Genomic DNA, 24961 nt, shown 5'->3' on the forward strand with positions numbered 1-24961 from the left:
TATTACATTTTGTATGGTTTTATGATTTGGATTAGTTTTATCTTAAATGATGTATGTTGAAATGTGAGCTGTCTAGACCATTGGATTGTGCGGCTTATAAATTTTAAATTAAATTTAAATTAAAAATTCCAGAGATTAATTATGCTCTGCTCTGCCAACATCTGCCTCCAATTTTCTTGGTTAATCAGTCAGACAATATGACTGTTTTTTTTAAATCTGCATTTACTAGAATTGGTTTGCATGCAACTAAATATTCAAATATGAAGGTATTTGACTCTGGGTGTGAAAGATTTGTCTGATCTGATTTGTGGCCTCTCCATGTGCATCCCATTCCTTATCCAAACTGTAACCTTCCACCTCTTCCAGGGTCCCTCTTTTGAAATGCTCAGGTATATCTCACAACGAGCTCCTTTCTGGCATCCTCAGCCATAGAGAAGTCTCCTGGGGGTAAGAGTATTGGATGTGATCTCTCACCAACCATTCAGCTCTACAATCCCTCCCTCTCCCTCAGAGACCCCTGTGCTTGTCCCATGCTCTCTGGAATTCAGATCCTGTCCTTGTCTCCACCTCTTCCATGGAAAGCTGTTCCACACATCCACCACCCTCTCTGAAAAGAAATATTTTCTTAGATTACTCCTGAGTCCTGACTCTACCCCCTTTCACCCTCATCCCATGATCCCTCGTTCTAGAGTCTCCTTTCCATTGAAAGAGGCTCCCTCCTGTGCATGGATACCTTAGAGGTATTTCAATAACTCTGCCATATTTCCCCTATTCTGCCTTTCCTCAAGGGGGTACAGGTTTAACAGGGACAGATTTAAAGATCTCCGAGGGAGTGGTAGGGATTGCAAATCTGAATAGAAGCTGTAGATGACATGCAGACAAGACGAGCTGGTTGAGCTATTATTATGTTTCTAAGAAAGGTGATTGCTATTCTGCCTTTCAGCACGTCAGAGTGGATTACATTCAGGTACTGTAGATATGTGAGCTCAACGCTCCACTCTATGTGACCTCAGACCATGTGAGTTCAAAGCTCCACTCTATGTGACCTCAGACCATGTGAGTTCAAAGCTCCACTCTATGACCTCAGACCATGTGAGTTCAAAGCTCCACTCTATGTGACCTCAGACCATGTGAGTTCAAAGCTCTTCAGACCATGTGAGTTCAAAGCTCCACTCTATGACCTCAGACCATGTGAGTTCAAAGCTCCACTCTATGTGATTTCAGAATATGCGAGTTCAAAGCTCCTCAGAGCATGTGAGTTCAAAGCTCCACTCTATATGACCTCAGATCATGTGAGTTCAAAGCTCTTCAGACCATGTGAGTTCAAAGCTCCTCAGACCATGTGAGTTCAAAACTCCACTTTCTGTGATCTCAGCTTTATTCAGCATTTTGCCCCTCAGATACTAAAATAGGGGGAACCTTAATCTCCCTGTGTCTTAGCCCTAAACCCTGTCCCTGCCATGGACTCTCTGCTATTCCCAGGCAAGATATTATTATTTATAACTAAGTAAAGTAGAGAGACATGAGAAGAGGCCTCAATAGTGAAAAACTGCTTGTCTCACAACTCTGTTGGTCCAATATAAAGTATCACAGGCTACAGAGAGCGAGAGTGAGAACCTGCGGACCCAGAGGAAGCACTGCTGGAGTGCTGACCCTTCCCTCAGACCATAGCTGGAGTAACAACCCCTCCCTCAGTCCCAGTCTTGTCCCTCTGTCCATATCCTGAAGTACTGACCCCTTCTCTTCTCTGATATGGGGCCATTTCTCTGCACTTTCTCACACAAAGGAAGGACTTTGAGAGCTTGTAACACACAATATCCAACTTCTCAAAACAGTCAGCTGACGTCGAGAAACAGAAAAATTCATCCACATGCAACTTAGTCACAGTAGAAAATGATAGGTGAGCAAGGCAAACTCCTAAGTACATTAAAATGTAGTTCTCTGAAAGGAGCCAGTGATTAAGAGCTTGAACCTGCAGAGAGCTGAGAAAGTCCAGAGAAAGGGTGAGGGCGGTGTGCTGGAAGCTGCAGCCCTGTAGGGGAGCGCTGATCGCTTCCTTAACCCTATGCTCTCCAGCAGTCTCAGCTCTGGAGGGTGGGAGACAGAATCTCTAGCAAGCACTGTTCCAGAGAAGGATGTATGTGCTGTCCTCAGAGCCTCCAGAAGGAAAAATGGTTCCACCTGGCTGGCAACGTCCTACCAAACCTGCTGCTCCTTACTGGCTCTTCACCAATGCAAATTTGGATCTGTACAAGTTACTGCAATAAACATTTAATCAAAAACTGTAACAATAGTAGATAACAGCAGATAAAAATCAAAATGCCTCATCCAGTCTACCCAGAAAAGTGTTTAGAGCTGATACTGCTGCTACTCTCTGCAGTTTTCCCCTGTGCCTTCTATAAGGGTAGTAAATGCCGCTCCGTGCAGGTTACCCCATGCCTTCAATAAGGGTAGTAAATGCCACTCCATGCAGGTTACCCCATGCCTTCTATAAGGGTAGCAAATGCCGCTCCGTGCAGGTTACTCCCATGCCTTCTGTTAAGGGTAATAACTGCCACTCCATGCAGGTTACTCCCATGCCTTCTGTTAAGGGTAGTAAATACCACTCCGTGCAGGTTATCCCTGTGCCTTCTGTAAGGGTAGTAACTGCTGCTCCGTGCAGGTTACCCCATGGGTTCTGTTAAGGGTGGTACCTGCTGCTCTGTGCAGGTTACCCCCATGCCTTCTGTTAAGGGTAGTAACTGCCGCTCCATGCAGGTTACCCCATGCCTTCTGTTAAGGATAGTAACTGCTTCTCCGTGCAGGTTACCCCATGCCTTCTGTTAAGGGTAGTAACTGTTGCTCCATGCAGGTTACCCCATGCCTTCTGTTAAGGGCAGTAACTGCTGCTCCGTGCAGGTTACCCCATGCCTTCTGTAAGAGTAGTAACTGCTGTTACGTGCAGGTTACTCTATGCCTTCTGTAAGGGTAGTAACTGCTGCTCCGTGCAGGTTACCCCATTCCTTCTGTTAAGGTAGTAACTGCTGCTCCGTGCAGGTTACCCCATGCCTTCTGTTAAGTGTAGTGACTGCTGCTCCGTGCAGGTTACCCCCATGCCTTCTGTTAAGTGTAGTAACTGCCGCTCCGTGCAGCTTTAGGGGAAGGGAGTTTGGTGGAGAAACTTTCAGGCTGATGCAATATTGGCTCACATAAAACGTGCGCTCATGCTTGAGCATCCGCTCTCCTAACGTGCGCTCAGCACCTCTCCAGGCGCACAATGCATTATTTAAACAAGGGATTGCACTAAAACGGAGGCGCTAGGGAAAGGCAAAGTTGTGCATCCTTAGTGCCTCCTCAGCATCGGGCACTCAGGAGAGGGGACAGTCAGTGCGGGCGGGGAAAACGGACGCTCAATACATGCAATGGTTTCACCCGCTACCGGCACAAGATACACGGCCAGGACCGTCGACCTTCTGCATTTATATTGGGTGCCCAGGCTGCTTTCTGTGGTTTCTCCTACTTATAGTATTGCGAGGATACTAAGTGGAGGAATCACAGAAAGCAGGAATTGTCCTTTTTCTAATGAGCCCTTGAGCGCGGCCGACCTTTATCCCAGCCCTGGGCTGGCGTTAAATTTGCCGCATTACAATGGGCGCATTGACCGCGCGGGGAACGTTTTGACTCACGGGGATTAGCTGAAGCCTTATCTACATGGAACTTGCAGGTGATGAGCGCCATTAGCTACGCACTGGAGGTTTGGACGGGCTAATCCCCTTATTGCATCGCCCATCTGCTTATTTCCTGTAGATAAGACTATGCCGAGCTCATTATTGAAAAGGTGCTCTGGCATTTCAGATGTCTCTGGGACACTGCAGGATTTTATTTATTTGGATCTATAAACTGCTTTTCCATTGAATCATGCTCAAAGCAGAACCAGGGCTCCAGCAACCTCAGTACCTGCCTGACTGTCCAGGCAGCGCAGGGTGGGAGCAGCTGAGGTCCAAGATGGGTTGTGCTGACTTTTGGGAAAAGTCTCCCCAGTACCTGAGAGCTACAGACTGAACCCTTCCTGGCCAGGACTCGGTGCCTCACTCGTATTAACTGTGAATATCAAATGTTCATGCATTAATAAACGCGTTAATTCATGTGCGCCCGAGTGTGAGGAAGTGACAGAAGTTAGAAATATTCCTGTGATCTACTAATTGCCAAAATCAGTGGGACAAAAGCTGCCCCTAAATCTTATTTTGGAACAGAGTTGCAGAGGAGAAAGGACTGTTTTGTCCTCCCATCCCCCACTGCGGTGACTGACTAGCGGCTCCTGCGCGGTGCACTATTGCCATCTGCTGGACCCCAGGATGAGGCAGCTCCTCTGCAAGGATATAGAAAGCATGGAGATGATCCAGGGAGAGGCTTCCAAAAATGATGTCGCCCTATGACATGAGACGTAAGCGAGAGGCGTCTTAATCCCTCAAGCCTGTTTCAGAAGAAAGAATAAGAGAATCCAGGGGAGTAGAGTCAGGAGCAACCCAGAGAAGGTAGAGAGAAGGGCAACCAAAATGATAGAGGGAATGGAACAGGTCCCCTATGAGGAAAGGCTGAAGAGGTTAGGGCTGTTCAGCTTGGAGAAGAGACGGCTGAGGGGGGATATGATAGAGGTCTTTAAGATCATGAGAGGTCTTGAACGGGTAGATGTGAATCGGTTATTTACTCTTTCGGATAATAGAAGGACTAGGGGGCATTCCATGAAGTTAGCAAGTAGCACATTTAAGACTAATTGGAGAAAATTCTTTTTCACTCAACGCACAATAAAGCTCTGGAATTTGTTGCCAGAGGATGTGGTTAGTGCAGTTAGTGTAGCTGGGTTCAAAAAAGGTTTGGATAAGTTCTTGGAGGATAAGTCCATTAATGGCTATTAATCAAGTTGACTTAGGGAATAGCCACTGCTATTAATTGCATCAGTAGCATGGGTTCTTCTTAGTGTTTGGCTACTTGCCAGGTTCTTATGGCCTGGATTGGCCACTGTTGGAAACAGGATGCTGGGCTTGATGGACCCTTGGTCTGACCCAGTATGGCAATTTCTTATGTTCTTAGAAAGGGTTGTGGGTGCACGGAGTAGCTTCCGCGGGGTGGGGGCAGACAGAAAAACAGTAACAGATTTCAGTGAGGGTCATGATCAGGAAATTTGGATTAACATTTTATATGGATGCTGCCTTCAGATTCTTTTTCCATTTAATGAATCATTTGACAGGACCTTTTGGTTGTTCGTCACTAATGATTGGATGCATGCAGATCAGCAGAAATTAAACAGAAGTAAAACGGAGCTATTGTGTAGCTCTCCTATGCCAGTTTCAGTTCTGAGAGAGATTGTGTGTGTGCATATGTGTGTGAGAGAGTATGTGTGTGACACAGAGCAAAAGTGTGTGTGTTTATGCATGTGAGAGTGTTTTTGTGTGAGAATGTGTGTTTGTGAGCTTAGGTGTAAGAGAGAGTGTGTGTGGTAGCACATAAGGAGAGGAAGTGTGTGAGAGAGAATGAACATGTGTGTGATAGAGAGGGTGTGTGCATATTTATTTATTTAAAATTGTTTGTATACCACTTTTTCAATAAAAATTGGTCAAAACGGTTCACATACTGGAACATACACAATATAAAAATAGAAGAAAAATAAAGTAAAAATAGTTAAATGAAAATTAAAATAAAATAAAGCTAAGAACTAAACATCATCAAAATAACAATACAGCTCAAATCAAATATAAATACAGTTCACGGGTGTTGATGGAAGTGGAAAATCAGGTGCGTGTTTGTGTATTAAAGGCTTGTTGAAAGAGATATGTTTTTAGAGTTTTTTTGAATTCTTTTGTGTTTGAAATTTGTCGAAGTGTTCCAAATTAATGGGCCTGTGACAGAGAAAGCTCTTTTTCTGGTGATGTCTGACCTTGCAAGGTGGACCGAAGGGACATCTACCAGGTTTTTGTTCAGAGATCTTAAGTGTCTTGTAGGTTTATAAATACGCAAAGTGGAGCATAGGCAAGCTGATGAAGGATCTACGCCTGTAGAGTGCACATCTCTGTCTCTATCATTTGGGGTCCCCTCAGCAGTATCACTGCCAGGCCCGGCAGGGGGACATAAAGTTGGGATGCTACTGAGCCCAGAAGTGCAGGAGTTGGAGATGTCTCCTTCTGACCTGGATAAAGGAGGAGGGAATAGCCTCCCGCTGGGCCTCTCATGCCCGATATAGGGGGAGTCAGCCAGCTCCTGCCCGGGCTGGTCGGGAGAGAGCAGCCTCGGTTAGTGACGGGGCAGGGTGAGGCGGCCGCTCATCGCTCGGGGACCCAATGGCTCGTTGCTAGGTTCAGCTCCCATCCTAAAGAGTTTAAGCGCATGGGTACCTTTTGCACTGATTGTCAGAGATCCTCTGACTTTGCACAAATGAGCCAGGCGTCCAAACACAGATGCACCAACCCCCCCTCCTTTTGCAATGCGGCTGCCCTCCCCACCATCACCTTAGTGAAGGTGTGCGCAGCCTTTGCCAGCAGAAAGGAAGGCTCGAAACCAAAAATGTCCCCTTAGGACCAAGAAGCTCAGGAATGTCTGGTGCTCCGGCCCGATGGCTGCGTCTCTGTCAGGGCGAGAGATGCCTTGTGCACCGTCACTAGGATGAACCTCAGAGTTTCCATGCAATTACCTTCTTTAAATCCAATATCTCTTGAATTGGAGACGAGGGGGGGGGGAAGAAATAGGACGTTTACCTTAAAACTGACCTCCAGCCACTCTAAGCGTGTTCAGGCTCTGAGCCTACAAAGTCAGCAAGAGACAAAAGAGAAAATCTGAGCAGCGCCTGAAGCAACTCCCAATCCTATGCAATTTCTCCCTCTTCTAGAAGTGAAAAGGCCAATGCCCTATCAGAATCCTGCGACGTCTCGTGATCCACACCCCCTCGAAGGTTACCAGGGACGGCCTCCCTGCGGCATTTGCCTGCTGTGACTGACAAATGGGAGGCCAAGCAAGCGATCCCTTCGCCTTTGCAGGCCCTGGAATCCACCCAGGAGGAGGAGGATGGATCTGTACCGGAGCCCATAGGCCCAACCTTGCTCTCTCGGGGAAGCTTCTGCCCTCGGGGACAAGGGAGGAGAACGGACCATTGCCTCACCTCCCCCTCCAGAGACACCATAGGCCGAGGGGATGTTCCACTATGGGCAAGAGCTGTAGTAGTCAAATCACTTTGAACATCTAAACTGCGCTGACACAAATGGAGAGAGAGAGTGAGGACTGAATTTCTATCAGACAGAAGCCTCGCAGAGAGCAAGGCACTTGGACCTGTTCATCCCCGGCGCCCAGCTCTAGGCGGCCTCCTGCGCACACATCAAAGCTTACATGCACACAGGACGCAGGAAAATGTGCGCTTACAACCGCAACCTAGCCTTGAGCGCATAACTACAGACGCAAATATGTGCTCATATAGGACGTGGCCATATGCACACAAGTATCCGTGCAAATACGTGATCATATACCTGCACAAATACACGCTCAAGTCTAGGCCGCGGCCTTAAACGCACAGGTCCCCGCGCTTGCAGCTGTCACATGCCTGCGCCTACGCCTGCTGGAAAAGAAGCACTGCCATGGCCTTCCACGCAGCTCAACAAAGCCTGCCTGCACCTTCAGCGTGTTTAGGCCCGGATCCGTTCAACATCCAGCACCGAAAATCAAAGGCCTGAAGAGCTTCTCAGCAGCTCAGGCCTCTTGGCTGGCCAAGAATCCATGGAGACTGGGGCCAAGAGCCAGCATCTCACTAAACACGCTTTGTGCATAAGCAAATTAAAACCGGCAGAAGACGTCCAACCCCTCCTCAGTGCAAGGGCCTCTCTGCACCTCTGTGGGACAGGGACCTGCCGGTGATAATTGAGGAGGGGACTCCCCTGCCTCTCCCGCCGAGGCTGCTAGGGGAATCGAAAATGGCCGCCGTTTATGTGCTGACGGGGAAAGCCTCAGCGCTAGACCCCATCACCTGTGAGGCTTGTTCTACCGGTGCGGTCATGCTGGACGCAGACCCCCAAACACTTTTGTTGTATGCACGCGCTGTTCCTCACTACACCTGCGGCACCACCAGCACCTGAATAGCAAGCGGGGGAACAGTCCCTCAGCGCCATGGAGCCAACACCTGGACTCCTCCGCAGGCAGAGAAGCTGCTGAAAAACCCCATCGCTGAGCTCCCCGAGCTGCTGAGGTAGCCCTCGTCCCCCCTGGAACCCCGATGATGCACAGATTCCTCTATCGAGTTCCCTGTTCTCTTTTTTTTTTATTTTTCACTTTCTGAAAACAAATAAAGATTCATAGAAACCAATACTTTCCTTTGGTGCAGAGATTCAGGTTCCAGGATCGCAGGCCGCACAGCAAATCAGAAAAGAGCCAGACCACTGGCTCTATCCGTCTCCTTTTGCCAAACTTTAGTGACCCAGCTCAGGACAAACTGTATAAAAGGGACACTTCCCTGGCTCCACTGGACTTGCAGTGCAGAACTGCCAGCAGATTCCACTGTGGTTTCATGGGGGATGAGGGATCTGGACCAGCAGAAGTCCACCCTACCGACCTCCAGACCGAGCTATCAGAAGGGTCACAACCCCCTGTTTGTCTGCCTCAAACCAGAGCGATTGACTGCAGGTTTTACACCATCTGCCATGTGCTGGAGACAGAGAAATACTGAGGGACTGCAGGTGGCACACCGGGTTATGTACAGTGTCAGTGAGACTCTCTGTCTCCATCTGCTGGCAGGGAGGCAAAACCCAGGAGTCTGGACTGATCTGGGTAGGACCAGGGAAATCCGCTTTGCAAATTCTGCAGGTTCAAAGTAGCCAATGTGGCTACCTGAAAGTGACCATCACACAAACTCTCTCCCCAACTAACACAAGAAATAGAACTACACAGGGGAAAGGTTTATCACGTTGCTCCAGCTTTATCAATAAAAATCTCTCAGTATTTTCAACAGGAAACATGCCAGGACGAAGTGAAGCAACTGTCCCTACTCACAAAAAACACACAGACTGTGCAGACGCTTTTGTGCGCCTGGCGCTGGGAGTGTGAGCGTGCACGGGGCAGCGCAGAGAGGCTGAAGAGCACTTTGTACTCTTTCTAAGCAGGCATACATGGGGGAAGGTCTGACAGTGCCGACCCCAGCACCACACATTATAAATACCATCGGATGCATGTCCTATTTACAATCATGTGCCACAAGGTTGCCACATGCCCCCTGCTCCTCCTAGGGTAACTCTAATACAGCAGTTGGATAGAATCCAGACACGGAGCCCCTCCCCCCCAAAAATACTTTAAAAAAAATGCAAGTAATTACAATGCTAGGACCTGGAGGCATGGCTGACTAGGGCTACAGTGCTGGGGCCCATGGTTACTGTTGCACAGAGCTGGAAGCTTTTTCTGCTGCTATAAAGTTTGTGAAGCAGGGTCCATAGGCATGAGCAGCAGTCTCCTGGCATTAGCACCTAGGGAGCTCTCTCCAGGGTATGAGCAGCAGTCTCCTGGCATTAGCACCTAGGGAGCTCTCTCCAGGGTATGAGCAGCAGTCTCCTGGCATTAGCACCTAGGGAGCTCTCTCCAGGGTATGAGCAGCAGTCTCCTGGCATTAGCACCTAGGGAGCTCTCTCCAGGGTATGAGCAGCAGTCTCCTGGCATTAGCACCTAGGGAGCTCTCTCCAGGGTATGAGCAGCAGTCTCCTGGCATTAGCACCTAGGGAGCTCTCTCCAGGGTATGAGCAGCACAGTCTCTCAGTGTTAGTGCCTGAAGTTGCTCTCTCCAAGGCATGAGCAGCACAAACTGCTGGTATTAGTGTCTGTAGCTGCTCTTTCCAGGGTGTAAGCAGAACCATTTCCTGGCGTTAGTGTCTGGAGCTGCTCTCTCCAGGCTGTGAGCAGCGCAGTCTCCTGGTGTTAGTGCCTGAAGTTGCTCTCTCCAGGCTGTGAGCAGCGCAGTCTCCTGGTGTTAGTGCCTGGAGCTGCTCTCTCCAGGCTGTGAGCAGCGCAGTCTCCTGGTGTTAGTGCCTGAAGTTGCTCTCTCCAGGCTGTGAGCAGCGCAGTCTCCTGGTGTTAGTGCCTGAAGTTGCTCTCTCCAGGCTGTGAGCAGCGCAGTCTCCTGGTGTTAGTGCCTGAAGTTGCTCTGTCCAGGCTGTGAGCAGCGCAGTCTCCTGGTGTTAGTGCCTGAAGTTGCTCTGTCCAGGCTGTGAGCAGCGCAGTCTCCTGGTGTTAGTGCCTGAAGTTGCTCTGTCCAGGCTGTGAGCAGCGCAGTCTCCTGGTGTTAGTGCCTGAAGTTGCTCTGTCCAGGCTGTGAGCAGTGCAGTCTCCTGGTGTTAGTGCCTGAAGTTGCTCTGTCCAGGCTGTGAGCAGCGCAGTCTCTCAGCATTCGTGTCTGGGGTTGCTATCTTAAACATCACCAGTTAGCTTTCACTGCTTTAATATCACTCACTAGATTCTGAGCTAAACAGATACCAAAAATCTGCAAAAGAGAGTAATGAAATTAATAAAATTACATACAACCAGACCCAGAGCAAACCTTCTCTGCCCATTTCCCAGACTCAAAATACCAGACCCAGGAAGGGGGATCTGTGTGAGAAGTGTGGAGGTGGGAGAGAGGTTCTGTGTTAGGGTGGGGAGGTGGGAGAGGTGGACGTGGGATGAATGTTAGGATATGGAGGTCGGAGAGAGGATCCATGTCAGGGTGGGGAGGTGGGATGCATGTTAGGATAGGGGAGTGGGAGAGAGGTTCTGTGTCAGGGTGGGGAGGTGGGAGGTGTGTCAGGATAAGGAGGGAGGTGTGGACGTGGGATGCATGTTAGGATATGGAGGTGGGAGAGAGGTTCTGTGTCAGGGTGGGGAGGTGGGAGGTGTGTCAGGATAAGGAGGGAGGTGTGGACGTGGGATGCATGTTAGGATATGGAGGTGGGAGAGAGGTTCTGTGTCAGGGTGGGGAGGTGGGAGGTGTGTCAGGATAAGGAGGGAGGTGTGGACGTGGGATGCATGTTAGGATATGGAGGTGGGAGAGAGGATCTGTGTCAGGGTGGGGAGGTGGGAGAGAGGTTCTGTGTCAGGGTGGAGAGGTGGGATGCATGTTAGGATAGGGGCGTGGGAGAGAGTTTGAGAATGTATAGATGAAGGGGGCTGCGTGTCTGGGTCAGTGCAGGGTGGGGAGGATGTTTTAAGGCTGGGACTGTCTCTATGTCAGGGTGAGGAGGTGGGGTCTGGCTTTATGTGGGGGCAGATCTCTGAGGGTGGAGCTCTATACCTGTAGTAGTGCTATTGCCACGAAAATCCCGGCCACCACGATTAAATTATCCTGCAGCCACTTCTCAAACTGGCCCACGCAGCCTTTAGTGTAGATGTAAGTCTGCTGCTCCAGTTCCTGAGGAAAAGATGGAGAGGCACAGTGTGTGAGAGGTAAGCGATCGAACAGCGAGTGCACATGGGAGCTTTACAGGGGATATAGAGACACTGCAAGAGCCCTGAGTGCAATAAGGAAACCCTCCAGTAAAAGTGTTATTAAATTATTAGCCAACATCATTCAAGCAATCTCCTGCATGGGAGTGAGGTGTGGTCTCTGTCATTCCCCGCCCCCTATACCGAATGGGAGAGTCGCAGCTGAGTGACGGCCATGTCACCTCCCTGTGTAACTCTTCAGGGGCTCTAGGTGGCGCTGCAGCTCCCTATTCTGGGGCTGTGTATTACTGTGCGTGGTTAACAGAGAGCTGAAAGCTTTATCCTGTGCTTATGAGAGGAACGTCCTGGTTAAAAGATGCCATCCAAAGTTTATTACAGGAGGATGGCTAGTTCAGCGTTGTCTGTGGCCTTAATGAACATCTACTTGGCTCCTCACTGGCCTTGGGATGCACTATAAGCTCTATGCTGACGCTATACACATTTTCTTTGCCATTAAAACTTCCTGGAATTTAGCTGAGGAATTTCTCATTCAATGCCTCTCCACTATGCAAAACTGGTTGAACCAAAACAAACTTGCATTAAATGTAAGTAAAACCGAAATTATGATATTATCCCCATTCACAATACACAATGCTGCAAGCAGGCTTCTTTCAGAAACCCTTCCATCCGAACATCAAAGGCCATGCACAACCCAGGGGTCCTCCAAGACTCTGCATTATCAGAGAATGATCACCTTACATCACTGCTACAAACCTCTCATCACAATCTCGGGTCACCAATGACTTCCGAACCGTTTTACAATCTCTTCTCTTCTCCACTCTACGCTGCCCGACCTCTCCAAATTATTCAGAAGTCTGCTAAGTGGCAGCCCCCTGTCTGAACTCATTACCCCCACACTGCAAGCTCTCCAACGGCTCCCGATAATTAATCGGATACAATACAACGTAAGCACTGCTATACACTCTCTTGTTAACAAGTTACGTTCTCCTTGGAGCATCGCAGTCATGAAGAATCCTTTCCTCATGCCAGAATCTGTTAGCGTGAGAGCAGCGCTCCTTGATGGGCCCAGAGAACGTGCCGGTCCGAGTCTATGGAACTCTATCCTGAAGGAAATCAGAAACCGGAAGGAGCCTAGGTTCTTCAAGAAAGCTGTAAGGTCCTCTCTGATTCAGAACGCACAAACTGCCGCCTCCATCCCTCTCGGAGTTCGGTTTATCAGTTGTTTTATTGCTTTGGTTAAACATTATGGATGCAATGATGTACGGGTAAGAAATGGGGTAGCCCTTCCTGTAAGGGCTGGACATTGAGCGTGTTTTTTCTGCAAAGGTTAACAGTTTATCCTATTTCCTAAAATGGGGACAATTCTGCAGCAGGGAGCGAGATGGCCCTGGGAGGAGAGGCAGTGACCGGCAGTCGATGGCTGTAAGAAGGGGATGATGGGCACATGCGCCAGGGGCTCTGGAGGGCCAAGGGCAGTAGAGGAGAGAGACCAGTGAGGGCAGGGAGCTTGGGGGTCCCAGCAGTGCAAGAGAGGAGATTACAATTCCTGTGCTGGGGGTGGGGGATGGTTATTTCAGGAGCTGACTGTGAGGACTGAGGGCTGCAGAGAGAAAATCCAAGGCTTCCCACGGAAGAATGAGCAGACAAACTCTGAGTAATGCTGGGGGAAAGAGGAGGGAGAGCAGCGAGAGCCAAGCACAGTCCTTCCCATGCACTAATGTTAGGCCCAGAAAGCTTCCCGAGTGGGGTGGAGAGGGGCAGAGCAGTGTGTGCGGGAGAGCATGGGAACAGCTTGGGAGTTTATGGATCAGCGCTGCTTTCCCAGAGATTCTTCCTTCCTGGGGCCGTGTCACAATCACTTCGGCAATGCCCTCCCCTCCCAAAAGGCAGAGCCTCACCTGTTTCAGTCGCACGTCATAACCACACTGCGTGTTGGGAACATCTTCCTAAGATGGAAAAGCGAGAGTCAGAAACGTGCAGGGCCTGCAGGAACCCGCTGACATCTTCCCTGCGCACCCCCTCCCCACTCCTTACCGCTGGGTCCTTAACGCAGCAGGAGAAGGGCACCCCACAGCGCTCCCGGCTGGAGTTGGAATCGGTACAATTAAAGTAGATGTTCAGGTTCCAGTCATTGGGTCCATGAGCACCACAGCAAAACCACTGGAGGAGAGGAGAAAACATGAGGTGAGAGCACGGCTCAGTCACGGCAACGCCTCCATGCAGGACTCATGCATACCCTCTGCTGGGGATTATCACTCACACATACTCCCCTGCACTCAGAGCTCTGCTGGGGATTATCACTCACACATACCCCCCCATGCCCTCTGCTGGGGATTATCACTCACACATACCACTGGGACAGGAGGAGAGGAGAAAACATGAGGTGAGAGCACGGCTCAGTCACGGCAACACCACCATGCAGGACCCATGCATACCCTCTGCTGGGGATTATCACTCACACATACCACTGGGACAGGAGGAGAGGAGAAAACATGAGGTGAGAGCACGGCTCAGTCACGGCAACGCCTCCATGCAGGACCCATGCATACCCTCTGCTGGGGATTATCACTCACACATACCCCCCCATGCCCTCTGCTGGGGATTATCACTCACACATACCACTGGGACAGGAGGAGAGGAGAAAACATGAGGTGAGAGCACGGCTCAGTCACGGCAACGCCTCCATGCAGGACCCATGCATACCCTCTGCTGGGGATTATCACTCACACATACCCCCCCATGCCCTCTGCTGGGGATTATCACTCACACATACTCCCCCGCACTCAGAGCTCTGCTGGGGATTATCACTCACACATACCCCCCCATGCCCTCTGCTGGGGATTATCACTCACACATACCCCCCCCCGGCAGCCTCAGAGCTCTGCTGGGGATTATCACTCACACATACCCCCCCCCCCCCCAGGGCCTCAGAGCTCCACTGGGGATTATCACTCACACATACCCCCCCGCAGCCTTAGAGCTCCGCTGGGGATTATCACTCACACATACCCCCCCGCAGCCTCAGAACTCTGCTGGGGATTATCACTCAGGCAGACCCTCCCATAAATTCTCAAAAGTCTGCTTTGCATTTGGGGATTTGTTGGTGGCCATTCGGACATCCATATACATTATATACATTATATACATTATTGAAACACGTTTTCTTTGCAGCTTTCCCCCCCCCCCCCCCAGGATTCTGTTCCCTATTCTTCATCATCCCCAGACGTCCTTCCCCCATGCCACATCCTGGGACCTCCTCAGCAGCTCCTGGAGACCCAGCAAGAGAGAGAGGAAGCAGTGCAGTCATCCTCTCTCAGTCCACAAGCCTGGCCCCAGGGGTCAGCCCAAAGGCTCTCGAGCTTTTATTCATCGTCTCCTGCACCTCACCCCCAGTCGCCTTCCTCAGCTCTCCCTGATCCTGCCCTGCAGAGGGGACCCCCCCACTCCTGAGAATAGTCATAAACAAAGGCCCCAGTCAGATACTGCAGGCCCGAAGGTGGTCGCACGCTCAGCTCTAGGCCGAGGATGCTTCTCGCCTCCGTCAGGCCCAGCCGTTACCATGGAAACAAAGCCAGCCCTGGCCTGCCTCCTCGCTTCTATTTATAGGGTAAAAGCGTGACTCTGATACTCCCAAGGGAGAATTCCCACCGCAGAGCACCGAATGGCAGGAAGGCGCTGAGAGAGAAACGGGGAACAGCTAGAGAAGCGCCGAGAGGGCCCGGGCGCCAGAGCTCTGCTCACGTATTCCTGAGCGAAGTCAATGAGGTTCTGCAGGTCAATGTCGTCCCGGTAGGCCTTCACGTTGTTATTGATGAAGAAGTTCAGCTGATCTTTAATCCAGTCTTTCAGCACAAAAGCCAGAATCCCCGCCGTCAGCTCCAGGAAGAAGATGAGCCCCAGACACACCGAGAACTGCAGAGAGGAGGAAGCAGTTACCTTAAGCACAGAACCGCCACCTGCCACTGCTCACTACAGCAACGAGCGTGGGCGAGCTCAGAAAGCCAGGCCACGGCTCTGCCTGCTCTCAGTGCAGGAGAAACGGGCGTGGAGCACACTCAGCGGCGGAGGAAGCGGGTGCTTGTTTGCGGGAATCTCGGGGATAGGGGAGACCACTTACAAACTTCAGCAGAAAGGTGTTCTCACGTAGCGCCCCGATGCAGCCGGCGAAACCCAGCACGAACATGACTCCTCCCACCACGATGAAGAGCCACACAGGGTCGAATCCACCCAGGTCTGTGATGGACGAGATGTTTGAAAGGACACCCTGCGGACATCGGAAGAGAGCAGCGGGGAGAGAGAGTTTAATGCCACCCAGAGCCAGAGACGGGTGGGAAGCGGCACCCAAACACAGGACAGGAGGCATGGCACAGTCCTTCTGTCGCCTCTGCGCTCGCAGGAGACAGGTGACCAGCACAGACAGATGAGCAGACTGGGACATGCCTGCTGGAGGAGCGGGAGCAGGAACTGTGAGGACTGTGGCAGGGCTCGAATCCCAGCTCTGCCACAGGGCTCTACAGAGCCTGCGCATGCTGCCGGCGCTCTGCTAAGTAACCGCTGGCAGGAAAGCTGTAACAGTGCGCAGCTCTGCAGCTGATGGACAGAATTATAATCCCCCACTGCACTGCTGCGCACACTTCTCCCGGCTCCCTGCGTGGCAGGACGCAGCGTTGCAGCTGCTGGACAGAATTATAATCCCCCGCTGCACTGCTGCGCACACTTCTCCCGGCTCCCTGCGTGGCAGGACGCAGCTCTGCAGCTGCTGGACAGAATTATAATCCCCCACTGCACTGCTGCGCACACTTCTCCTGGCTCCCTGCGTGGCAGGACACAGCGCTGCAGCTGCTGGACAGAATTATAATCCCCCGCTGCACTGCTGCGCACACTTCTCCTGGCTCCCTGCGTGGCAGGACGCAGCGCTGCAGCTGCTGGACAGAATTATAATCCCCTGCTGCACTGCTGCGCACACTTCTCCCGGCATGGCAGGACGCAGCGCTGCAGGTGGACAGAACTATAATTCCCCGCTGCACTGCTGCGCACACTTCTCCCGGCTCCCTGCGTGGCAGGACGCAGCGCTGCAGCTGCTGGACAGAATTATAATCCCCTGCTGCACTGCTGCGCACACTTCTCCCGGCATGGCAGGACGCAGCGCTGCAGGTGATGGACAGAACTATAATCCCCCGCTGCACTGATTCGCACACTTCTCCCGGCTCCCTGCGTGGCAGGACGCAGCGCTGCAGCTGCTGGACAGAATTATAATCCCTTGCTGCACTGCTGCGCACACTTCTCCCGGCTCCCTGCGTGGCAGGACGCAGCGCTGCAGCTGCTGGACAGAATTATAATCCCCTGCTGCACTGCTGCGCACACTTCTCCCGGCTCCCTGCGTGGCAGGACGCAGCGCTGCAGCTGCTGGACAGAATTATAATCCCCCGCTGCACTGATTCGCACACTTCTCCCGGCTCCCTGCGTGGCAGGACGCAGCGCTGCAGCTGCTGGACAGAATTATAATCCCTTGCTGCACTGCTGCGCACACTTCTCCCGGCATGGCAGGACGCAGCGCTGCAGGTGATGGACAGAACTATAATCCCCCGCTGCACTGATTCGCACACTTCTCCCGGCTCCCTGCGTGGCAGGACGCAGCGCTGCAGCTGCTGGACAGAATTATAATCCCTTGCTGCACTGCTGCGCACACTTCTCCCGGCTCCCTGCGTGGCAGGACGCAGCGCTGCAGCTGCTGGACAGAATTATAATCCCCTGCTGCACTGCTGCGCACACTTCTCCCGGCTCCCTGCGTGGCAGGACGCAGCGCTGCAGCTGCTGGACAGAATTATAATCCCCCGCTGCACTGATTCGCACACTTCTCCCGGCTCCCTGCGTGGCAGGACGCAGCGCTGCAGCTGCTGGACAGAATTATAATCCCTTGCTGCACTGCTGCGCACACTTCTCCCGGCATGGCAGGACGCAGCGCTGCAGGTGATGGACAGAACTATAATCCCCCGCTGCACTGATTCGCACACTTCTCCCGGCTCCCTGCGTGGCAGGACGCAGCGCTGCAGCTGCTGGACAGAATTATAATCCCTTGCTGCACTGCTGCGCACACTTCTCCCGGCTCCCTGCGTGGCAGGACGCAGCGCTGCAGCTGCTGGACAGAATTATAATCCCCTGCTGCACTGCTGCGCACACTTCTCCCGGCTCCCTGCGTGGCAGGACGCAGCGCTGCAGCTGCTGGACAGAATTATAATCCCCCGCTGCACTGATTCGCACACTTCTCCCGGCTCCCTGCGTGGCAGGACGCAGCGCTGCAGCTGCTGGACAGAATTATAATCCCTTGCTGCACTGCTGCGCACACTTCTCCCGGCATGGCAGGACGCAGCGCTGCAGGTGATGGACAGAACTATAATCCCCCGCTGCACTGATTCGCACACTTCTCCCGGCTCCCTGCGTGGCAGGACGCAGCGCTGCAGCTGCTGGACAGAATTATAATCCCTTGCTGCACTGCTGCGCACACTTCTCCCGGCTCCCTGCATGGCAGGACGCAGCGCTGCAGCTGCTGGAAGTGCACAGATGGGAGAAGCGCTTGCATACACATCAGTCTGATGTATGTAAAGGTACCACCTGCACGCAGGAATCAAAGAGTCGCCTGCTGGTTAGAGGAGCAGGGTCCAAAGCCCACAGCTACTCCCTGGCGCAGGTCCCGCCACCCTCTGGTGCCTCGGCTACAATGTCAGGGCCTTTCTCCCATTCTGTGTCTGTAGGAAAATTGCTGCGTGCGCCCTCTGGCTTCCCTAGCGTAACTTGTCTTGTGCTCAGGCTGGGGAAGGCGAGTAATTAACTCCAGATCTATTTATTAAGGAGGTCCTGGCTGGAGGCATTTGCTAAGGGAAGGGTAAACCCAGATTCTCCCAGCACTAACCCTGGAGCCTCGCCCGTCTTCAATGGAGCATTGCTGCCCCCTACTGGAGAAAACGTTTACATGCGGGCGGATTCCCACAGCTGGCAGCAGACCCACAGGCTTAACCTGCTTTTCATTACTAAATCCCTTCAGGGTAGAAGATTTGTGACAGATATATACATTCTTTCCTGTTGCTGTATGTGTTGCAGATAGCAAGAACACGAGAAGGGAGCAGATCAGCTGCATCCCAAACATTTTGGTTCTCGTTCCCCCTGTTGCCAGTTTTCTGCAGTGATTTTATATTCTGCAGTGCAAGGGTGCCTGGCGTGCAGACAAAGCACAAATGAATCAAGGGCTGTGGAAGGGGAGGCAAACCTGCAGAGCATGGGTGCATAGCACAGGGAGAGGAGGAGGCGGACTCACGCCAGTCTTACCTTTTCTGCCCATGCCCACAAGCCGATGGCCAGGAACGCAGCACCCAGTAACTGCAAAGTGGAAAAAAAAAAAGACATCGCCAGTCAGAGCAGAGACGAGCAGCCGTCATGCACTGCACCTCCCGTGGTAGCAAGAACCACGAAAGAGAGTGCGACGTGAGAGAACATCTCCACCCGAGGCAGCCCAAAAGACAGCACCTCCTCCTGGTCACTAGCAGCTCCACTAGCTTTCCTGGCCTGTGCCGCTCTCTCCATGGCCTCCACTCTGTGAGAGACTCTCCTAGTCAGCTGGAGTCTGTCTGCACCTGCGAGTGAGTCATGGATCGCTGGCTAATTTTTATTTATTTATTTTTTTTTTTTTATTAACGCAACACTTGAAGGCACAACATGCCAAGACTCCAGTGCAACCCTGGGCAAGTCAGCTTATTCATCTGTAATTAGGTAATCATAGGTCCCAAGGGATCACACCTAAGCCTACACTTCCAGAAATTAGGAGGGTAAGAAGGTGGGGGCAGGGGATATCACCATAGTCCATGTTCACTCTCTCGTGGAGATCTCATTGACTCATCTCCCAGCAGCTCAGAAGATAATCCCTGAGACCATGGCTGAAGGCTTCCCTGGGCTATAGTGCCAGAGGCTGATACCGTGGCAGATAAGGACCAACTGGCGCATGCAGCCTGCCTAGCGGTTCCCATCTACACTGGTCTAAGGATATCTCCCAGCTGTCACCCATACAAAGTTGACCACCTGCAGGCTCCCACTCCTTATCTAAGTCAGATTTTTTGTCTCCTCTCCAACTCTGGAAGCATGAGCTTAACAGCTCCCATATTTAAACCAAGAGCCAGATTCCCCTCCCCTTTCCCCCAATGTCTTTTACTCTTTCCCAGGAAAGCTGGCACAGGGCTATCTCCACCATCGGTGCTGGCAGGAGATCCCGGGCCCCTCAGTAAGAAGAGACGTCTGCTCAGCCTGCAGCTGCCACTCAGGACTCTGTCCCCGTCCCTGACCCGTCCTCCTATTCCTCCGTGGCACCGTGTAGGGATCGTGTTGCAGGCCCGGTACCAGGGATCAACATTTTAGGAAAGAGTAGTACAAATCCCCTCCCTCTCACACCCCCCCCATGTTGCCTCCACGTTTTCAAAGTCTTTTCTTTTTGTGCCCCTTTTTCTAAGTGGAGTTCAAATTTGTGCACAACAAGTCCATAGGATGCAAGTGATATTGGGATTTGTGCACGGGGGGTCATGCCCTCTATGCATGGGACACAGCTTGGAGGGGGCAGTGCCCACTACCACCCTATCTCTTTGTCAGATGCTGGAGCTGGGGAGGCTGTTAGGGTCTCTAGGGGGAGGAGGTCCTTAGGGTTAGGAAAAACTTTATTTACATGACAGTTTGTACAAGTGTCGCCAAAATGACAAAGCATTTAAATAAAAGGAGAAGAAGGAGATGGACTACAACTGGTGACAAAATCAAACTGCAAGATCAGGAGAGGACGGCCCGCAGCTCCAGTCCAGGTGCGCCCGCTGCTCCGCACCGGCACGGCTCTCATTTCGTTTCAGGGCCACTGATGCAGGGACCTTCGTTTTAGTTTCTACTTTGCCTGCAAATTTTAATATTAACACAAAAATATGGAGCAGAAAAATGACTTTGTTATAACATCCAAGAGAAAAAGCCGTGGAAAGGCCATTGTTCCATGCATTTTGATATAATATTGAAATCCCCAGCAAAAATAAACTAAAAACTGAAATCCTATCCAGATTCTGCTGCTCCTCCTCTTTCGCTTGATGGTGAAGACAAAAACAGAGAAAAAATGCAGAGGCGCATGGGATAAGCACCAGGGATCCCTAAAGGTCAGAGGAAGGAGATGAAGAACAGAGTGCAGGGGGGTAACTTGCTGCTGTGGCAGATCCTACCCTTAACCAATAACAGGAGCAAGGCTTAGTGCAACTCCAACCCTACTCTCTGCTTCAGCGGGAAAAGGGGAACTGGATTCAGAAGCAACCAACGAGGCCCCTCTGGGAAACGGCTACGTATGGGGGCGAGCTGTAGGGCACGGCCGATTCTGGCACAAGCGTCCTATGTTACTCCGGGCTTTTCCTGCTCATTCTTGTGTGGGAAGCCTTGGATTTTCTCTCTCAGGTGTGGGAATGCGAGGGTGCAGCAGCTCTGATCTCTTTGCATTTCCGCTGCTGTTACCCTGCATACAGCGTTAGGCTTCTTGGGGGTTCCAGTTCCGTTTTTTGTCTGCATCTTTTTATTTCTACTCTCGCTGCCCTCACCCTGGCTTTGGAGAGGGTGGCGGTGGTTTGTGTACGAGTACTGGCCCTTGTTTTATTTTAGTTATTTTTATATGCTTGATTACTGTTGTAGTGATAGAATTATTTTATTTAGTTTCTTTCTACGCCACATTGAGCTTTTTAGGACTCAAGAACATAGGAACATGCCATACTGGGTCAGACCAAAGGTCCATCAAGCCCAGCATCCTGTTTCCAACAGTGGCCAATCCAGGCCATAAGAACCTGGCAAGTACCCAAGACTCAAGCACAAACTCGTTGCTGTGTAGGGAGCTGTAGCAGTCCAGCTTGTTCTATTATGTTAGTAGGAGGTGTACTGGTGTTCAAGGGCAGTAATCACTATTTTTTCAGCAGGAGCCAGTTTAGATCCAATGGGGCTGCAGCGGAGCCACAGTGAGTGTCCCCCTCCACCTCAGGACCAGCTGTAGATGAGGCAGCAGGAGCATGAGGGAGGCTCAGTGCAGTGCAAGCGCTGGCATTTGGCCCTCACCTAAGAAGACAGAGCTGGCTCTTAGTGCAGAGCAGGGGCCACTGGCAGAGAGCAGCAAGAACACTGCCCTTAGGCTCTTGCTACAAAGGAGATCCGGTGGCTTTAGAGGACAGAGGTCCCGCACGTGTGAGCACTGGGCAGGCAGTAGGGTCTGGGCTGCAACAGTATCTGAGCAGTCACCATGAGGCTGAACAAGGGAAGGCCCTGCTGCAGCTCAGACTGTATGAAAATGAAAAGCAGGAGGGTAGGTTCCATCTTCAGAGTTAGCACACAGGCAAGAGAGCAAGCCATCCTAGTGGATAACACATTGAAATCGTCTGCTCAGTGTGCTGTGACGATCAAAAAAGCAAACAATGTTGGGAATTATTAGAAGGGAATGGTGAATAAAACAGAAAATGTCATAATGCCTCTGTATCGCTCCATGGTGAGACCGCACCTTGAATACTGTGTACAATTCTGGTCGCCGCATCTCAAAAAAGATATAATTGCGATGGAGAAGGTACAGAGAAGGACAACCAAAATGATAAAGGGAATGGAACAACTCCCCTATGAGGAAAGACTAAAGAGGTTAGAACTTTTCAGCTTGGAGAAGAGACGGCTGAGGGGGGATATGATAGAGGTGTTTAAGATCATGAGAGGTCTAGAACGGGTAGATGTAAATCAGTTATTTACTCTTTCGAATAATAGAAGGACTAGGGGGCACTCCATGAAGTTAGCAAGTAGCACATTTAAGACTAATCGGAGAAAGTTCTTTTTCACTCAATGCACAATAAAGCTCTGGAATTTGTTGCCAGAGGATGTGGTTAGTGCAGTTGGGTTCAAAAAGTTTGGATTAAGTTCCTAGAAGAAAGTTCTGGAAGTGAGATGAAGAAAGCTTTAAAGAATATTTTTAAAGAGGGGTGGGGTATCAGACAAAGTCCTTAACTCAAACAGCCACTCCATCAGCAGACAAAATCCTCTGCTCCAGAACTTGTGGAGTCTTTTTGGGGCAGGTGATCAGTGGCTGTGGGTTTACAGCTGTGAAGGGGAGCCAGACTGACTTTGAATAGTTAGGGGAATCTCCTCTCATTGGGCCACATGGTCTCCATGGATGGAGGGGGGCGCTCCAGCCAGCAGATCTCAGAAGCCCACGAGACACCCACCAGGGGCTGAACTGAAGGCAGAAGATGACTCCATCATAGGAAGAAGCACCCTAAAGGTAAAACGTAAGAAGAGACAAACTGCTCTGTGCTGATCCTGGGAAGTGCCTGCAGGTGCCAGGGCCACCATGGGAGAGGTAAGGCCGAGCATGCAGGGAGGGAGATGACAGCAGCTTCTCTTACACAAATGAAGCGCATGGTCCAAGAGGGAAAGGCTGTGCCCTCGGCATCCCTGGCTGACCTGCACACCAGCAGCGAGGGCTGCCCTGGCCATCGTCCCGTTAACCGGCCGAGTACAATCGCAGCTCTGTGCGGCCGGCACAATGGCCTCTGTCATGCCGCTCGCAGGCCCGAGGATCATTAACAGTGCCCTGTAGGCAGGGCAGGAGGAAACCACAGGAGAGAGACGTAAGGAGTGAAGCTCTAACAGGATACCTGGGCCCTTCTGGTGAGATGTTCCCCAACACCCAAAAAGGTAAAACTGGGCATGAAGAGATGAGAGACTGCTGCCGCCTCCATGCAGGGCCATGGGCAGTGAAGGAGAGCACAGTAAGCAATGAGCTCCGGCCCCGGGGAGCCCAGCTCTCCTCACCCACACCTTGGAGAAGGTGCATGAAGAGTTTGTCCTCATCACAGCGCCTTGGTCCTGGCCCTGGTGCTGGCCCAGGGGAGGACACAGCAGGGCACCAGCACCTGGAGCTGTCAGACAGGGCATTTGCTGCAGCCCGCGTGGGTCTATTTCCAACGCAGTACAAACGGAAGAAGATGCCTGCTAGCAATATCGAAGCTGCCGTGAGAGGTATTACAGACCTTAGGACCGGTTCTGGTATTACAGACCTTAGGACCGGTTCTGGTATTACAGACCTTAGGACCGGTTCTGGTATTACAGACTTTAGGACCGGTTCTGGTATTACAGACTTTAGGACCGGTTCTGGTTTCTGCATGGAGATCTATTTACATTTTTCCTGGCGCCGCAGGACCAGGGTCCCCCTCCCCTGTGACTGGAAACCCTCGCACCTGAGCTAAGGAAGAGGAAGCAGAGGACAAAGGCAGGAAACGGGGGACAGGCAGCCCAGGCAGGAGAGTAGCACTGGACAGACAGCCAGAAGTACTTCCCCCATCCCCCTGACAAAAGCAAAAAACGTACTTCAAGCTCTGCATAATCCCAGCACCCAAAGCCAGGCAAGCCCTGCCCATCCCCCGAGCCCCGCTCCAGGGCACCGGGACATGGCTCCCATTAGGAGCTTAGCACTCACCCCCCCCCCCCAGTCACATGAATATGCATGAGAGAGATTTGCATTTAGCACAGGCAGTGCACAGGAGCCTCTCCCAGCCCTGCTGCAGCTCACGCCACATCCGTTACCCCCTCTATAACTCACCGTAACCCTTTCCTGGGGTGGCAAGGAGTTCTGCATCCAGGAAATCCTCCCCGAAGGCCTAAACTTTCTTTGCTTCAGCCCAGCCCTGGCCTCCTCCTTCTCTGCTGGAAAACAGCAGGATGACCCCAGCCTAGCGGCACCGAGAGCCGATCCCAGCGTAGCCCAAACCCTCAAGCCAAGGATGCTTAGGTAGCCCTCACTCTGCCGGTGGCTACAGTGCCGTGGGCAGGTAGCGGCACTGCAGGACCCCCCTCCCTCAGGGCTGAGCTGCTCCACAGGCACTGCAGGACCCCCCCCCCCCCCTTTCCTTGGGAGATGGAAGCAGCTTTGCCTGGCACAGGCAGCGCAGTCAGTGCATGCGAGGAGCACAGGCACCCAGCACGGCTGTGAGCAGGACAGGCAGAAGACGGCGAGCACGGCGGCAGGAGCTGCTGCAAGGTTTGCGAGAAGGGAGGAGGATTCAGCTGCATGCAGAACAATAGCCCCCCCTCCGCCAGCACTCACCCAGAACACAATGTTGAATCCAAAGAGAAAATACTTCACACAGCAGCTGACTTCAGGTCCCTTGAAATGCTGCTGCTTGCCAGACATGGCTCCCCTGCAGCAGGAGGGAGGGAGGGGGTGGAGGGGGCAGGAGCCCTGCACCGCCTTTGTTAGGGCTCCTTCTGGCCAGGGGGCTCCATGGCTGCTCTCTTCCCACCCAGGCTCCTCCCCAGGCTGGCAGAGAGAGCTCGCAGGCCCAGCCCAGCCCGTCTGCCTCAGAGCAGGGACATCTAGAGGAGACACACGTTATACTCCTTAACTCACGCATGGCGAACCTGCTCCACAGCTCCACAGTGCAACTAAACCATGCACCGTGCACCAGCCAGCACTGTATAATACCACACTGCAGCCTGCTCCCCCGTGCACCAGCCAGCACTGTAT

General features: G+C 52.0%; 1 protein-coding gene across 2 annotated transcripts; it reads right to left on the reverse strand.

Annotated features, from left to right (window-relative positions):
* Positions 1-694: 694 nt before the first annotated feature.
* TSPAN17 (tetraspanin 17) lies at positions 695-24740 on the reverse strand. Of its 2 annotated transcripts, none has more exons than XM_029583718.1 (8): positions 24542-24740; positions 18739-18789; positions 15533-15679; positions 15157-15327; positions 13450-13575; positions 13314-13361; positions 11264-11380; positions 695-2258 (listed from the first exon to the last, which is right to left on the reverse strand). In XM_029583718.1, exons 1-8 carry the CDS (start codon positions 24626-24628, stop codon positions 2256-2258), a joined length of 750 nt encoding a protein of 249 aa, XP_029439578.1. In that variant the 5' UTR covers positions 24629-24740; the 3' UTR covers positions 695-2255. The 2 variants fall into 2 exon arrangements, with proteins under 2 accessions (XP_029439578.1, XP_029439577.1); XM_029583717.1 differs by lacking the exon at positions 695-2258 and adding an exon at positions 8905-10477.
* Positions 24741-24961: the final 221 nt, after the last annotated feature.

The sequence above is a fragment of the Rhinatrema bivittatum genome, chromosome 18 (assembly GCF_901001135.1).
Source record: "Rhinatrema bivittatum chromosome 18, aRhiBiv1.1, whole genome shotgun sequence".
Lineage (NCBI taxonomy): Eukaryota > Metazoa > Chordata > Amphibia > Gymnophiona > Rhinatrematidae > Rhinatrema > Rhinatrema bivittatum.